Source organism: Lissotriton helveticus, chromosome 12 (assembly GCF_964261635.1).
Source record: "Lissotriton helveticus chromosome 12, aLisHel1.1, whole genome shotgun sequence".
In the NCBI taxonomy this organism is placed as follows: Eukaryota; Metazoa; Chordata; class Amphibia; order Caudata; family Salamandridae; genus Lissotriton; species Lissotriton helveticus.
Window position 1 is genome coordinate 575901744 of NC_136073.1, and position 3618 is coordinate 575905361.

Genomic DNA, 3618 nt, shown 5'->3' on the forward strand with positions numbered 1-3618 from the left:
GGGCTAGCAGCTAGCGTCTCAGCTCGGCGCGCTGCTACTTCTGCCTGCTAAAGCCGACGTTCGGCTTTCCTGAAGTGGGCGGGCTGATGTGCTCCTGTCATGACTCCTAGCTGCCCAATAGGCAAGACCTCCGAAAACTGCCGAAGCTCAGGTGATACACGGTCCCGAGGGGAAGCCAAATATTACATAGCAACACCCACATTTAGATATATTTCAATCTATAGACGTGTCAATTTTTTATCCTGAAAATCTGTTCACTATAGTTAAGCGGGAGAGGCGAGTTTGTAATAGAGGAAGTAAACGGCTTTCTAGCACGCCTGGTGAGATATGGTGTCCATGTTCCTGTAAAGATAAAAAATAAGTAAACTCATATAAATAAGGAGTTAAACGAACATGCTCTGTAACCGCTGAAGGCGACGTAATGCCGTTCCGAGATGGCCGCCCTGTCTAAGCATGGTGGCGGGGTCAAAGGCCGCTGAGCCTAAGATTGGATTTCGCTCTTCTGACGGCCATTTTGGCATGGATCTGGACTCCTATGGAACACTTCATTATTCAAGATATTCATTACATGTTTTGGGTAAAAAAAACGCTGATATCTAATTGTATTCACGTGATAGTTAATGGAGCTCTGCTGCGGTATGTTGTGGAATTAATAAACCAAAGCAGCTCAATTTACTTGCTTTCCAGCTCGACTGCGAAATACACTATTATAAATAGCACCCGTCCCTATTACGCCTGCGAATCTAAAGTAGATCTTAAGTCTGTTCTTCTCCAACTCTATGTACAGACATTTCAAGCACAGAATTATGTCAGCAGTCCATGTTCATTCGAAGGTTGCCAACTATCCACGCACGGGGACGTTTCGCGCGCGGAGCTTCAAACTAGGGGCGGGAATATGAGTGGCTGCCTGCATATGATATGAGAGATTTCATGCCACAGATCCGTCCTCTAAATCGGGCTCCTGTTGCGATATGGGTCTAACTGGACTTTGAGTGTATTGTTCGAGAAAACCGCTTTAGTTTGTGGAGAATTACATCGGCGGCAAACACGAATATTACACTAACGATGGAAATCGCAGCCGGTGATTTGAAACAGGCGTTGCCGAATTTATGCGAGACACTGCAGATTCATATCGAAGTTCATCAGAAATCTAGTAGTGCTGCCAAGAAAGATGATGTGAAAGCCCAGGTCTTAAAATTACTTAACAGGCATTGTATGGTGTTCGGAGATTATACCTGGAACGAGTTTGATGACGCCTTTCTCAGTAAACACGTGGAGTCTGTGGCTATTGTGGACACGGATTTAAAACTTAAAGACCGCCAGCCTATAGATTTGTCAAAGTGCCATCTCCTAATTCACGTCTTCCACTTGAATGAAGAGGGTCCTGCTACTGAAAATTTGGAAGAAGAGAATGAGGATCTTGTAGCAGCTAATCACTGGCAACTTCCTTCTGCAGAGTACCACGGTCTTTGGGAGAGTCTTATTTATGAAAGTGAAATCAAATCTCACCTGCTTGACTACGTGACGACGACTTTGCTGTTTTCAGACAAAAAGGTGGATAGCAACTTAATTACCTGGAACAGAGTTGTTTTGCTGCATGGACCTCCAGGCACTGGTAAAACCTCGCTGTGCAAAGCTCTGGCTCAAAAGCTAACGATCAGGCTGTCATACCGATATAGATATGGGCAGCTAATAGAAATCAACAGCCACAGCTTGTTCTCAAAATGGTTTTCAGAGAGTGGCAAACTCGTAACCAAGATGTTTCAGAAGATTCAGCAGTTGATTGATGACAAAGATGCTTTGGTATTTGTCTTAATTGATGAAGTTGAAAGTCTTACAGCAGCTCGTACTGCGTCCAGCGCTGGTACTGAGCCTTCGGATGCTATCCGTGTTGTTAACGCTGTATTGACTCAAATAGACCAAATAAAGCGGTATCCAAATGTTGTCATCTTGACCACCTCTAACATCACTGACAAAATCGACATGGCCTTTGTAGATAGAGCTGATATAAAACAATACATTGGGCCACCTTCAGCTGCTGCCATCTTCAAAATATATCTTTCCTGTGTGGAAGAACTAATGAAGTGCCAAATAATATATCCACGTCAGCAGCTTTTAACTTTAAGAGATCTAGAGATGATTGGCTATTTGGAAAATAATGTGTCGAAGCTGAGTCTTTTATTAAATAGCATTGCCAGAAAAAGTGAAGGACTGAGTGGCCGGGTGCTGAGAAAACTTCCTTTTCTTGCTCATGCACTTTATGTTCAATCTCCAGCAGTTACCATGGAGCAGTTTCTTCAAGCTCTCTCACTTATAGTGGATAAACAATTTGAAGAAAGAAACAAGCTTGTTGAAAACCACTGATCAGCTGTGGAATTCTTGTTTTTTTGCAAATGGATATCCATTTATTACTGGCTCATCATATTCAGCAAGCGAGTTTTCCATTAGAAAATTCATTTATTCTTTATCTTTCACAATATAAATTTCAAGATGAAAACAAATAATTAGCTTATCTAACCTACCCTCAGTGTTGTGAAGGTCTTTTGTGTTGGAGTGCATGCTTGTTTGGGTTTTAGGATCCCTTTGAGGACTGCTTCGTCTTATGCCTTTCCAATTTTACATATTTCACTAGAGAAGCCTTCCTTTGTTTAATTACGTATTTGTGCTCCTTCTATTCTCTGTTTTCTAAGCAGGCTTTCTCCGACCTTCTTTCACAGCTTTTCCCCTTTACATATTTCATTTAACCCAAACGTTTCAGATGTTCACGATGCCCCATTCACCAAAATGTTTTGACTCCCTTATGATAATATTTGATGGCTGATTGTTATTCACCCAGATTACTCTACTCTGTTACGTTTCCCTTCCCAAAAATCACACCTCTCATCTCCGGAAGACCAACTCATGATGTCCACTGATGTTAGTAGCTTTTCAAAACTTTAATAAAATTCATACTGCGGGACCTGATGTAGTCATGATTTGATATTGTTTTAAGAACCATGATTGAACCTGTGTTTGGGAATAAATAAGTTCACGTGTACCTAAAGTTTTTAATGTGATGCTGGTTGTTTAAGAAAGCTTTGAGCAGTTGCATATGCTTTTGAATTTTAATTTTTTTAGGATTAATACATCAAGTAAAGTATTACAGTTAGTTTTGAGACGGTGCTTCCTTAGTTTTAAAAATGTACGGTTGTTTCTTTGCGCTGAATATTCTCCACTGATACTTTAAGTACTGTGTGAAAGATGTGGTGTTTGTTCTTTTTAACAGAACATCAAATTGTCTCCTAATCCACAATTGCCAACAATTTTTAGAACTAAAACAAAAAGTATTATTTACTGCAAATGGTTTCTTAAAAGGTAATTTATGACCCCACTTTTCAAATACACATTGCTTGTTTTAAACATATATTGAAGTACAGTGTTTAGTGTTCGTCATTCGATTGGTTAAATATTTTCATTGTGTTCAGATTTGGTAAATATACCCAATGTTTTGAGACATTAATCTTTTGCATTCAGTGTTTAGATAAGATAAACTGTTAAATAACCTACTTAAGTTTACCTTAATTTTTTTTAGTTGCTACGCTTGGGGAGTCAAGTTGAAGTAGGGGGTAACATGGTTAA

At 40.0% G+C, this 3618-nt stretch overlaps 1 protein-coding gene across 1 annotated transcript; it reads left to right on the forward strand.

Moving 5' to 3' along the window:
* The first annotated feature begins 535 nt into the window (after positions 1–535).
* Positions 536–3403, forward strand: TRIP13 (thyroid hormone receptor interactor 13). The gene has a single exon (XM_078669292.1). The coding sequence runs from the start codon at positions 1066–1068 to the stop codon at positions 2362–2364; it is 1299 nt and encodes a 432-aa protein (XP_078525418.1). The 5' UTR covers positions 536–1065; the 3' UTR covers positions 2365–3403.
* Positions 3404–3618: the final 215 nt, after the last annotated feature.

Excerpts from the sequence above, each read along its gene's own strand:
- TRIP13 (XM_078669292.1), top strand. The coding sequence starts at position 1,066 with ATGGAAATCGCAGCCGGTGATTTGAAACAGGCGTTGCCGAATTTATGC.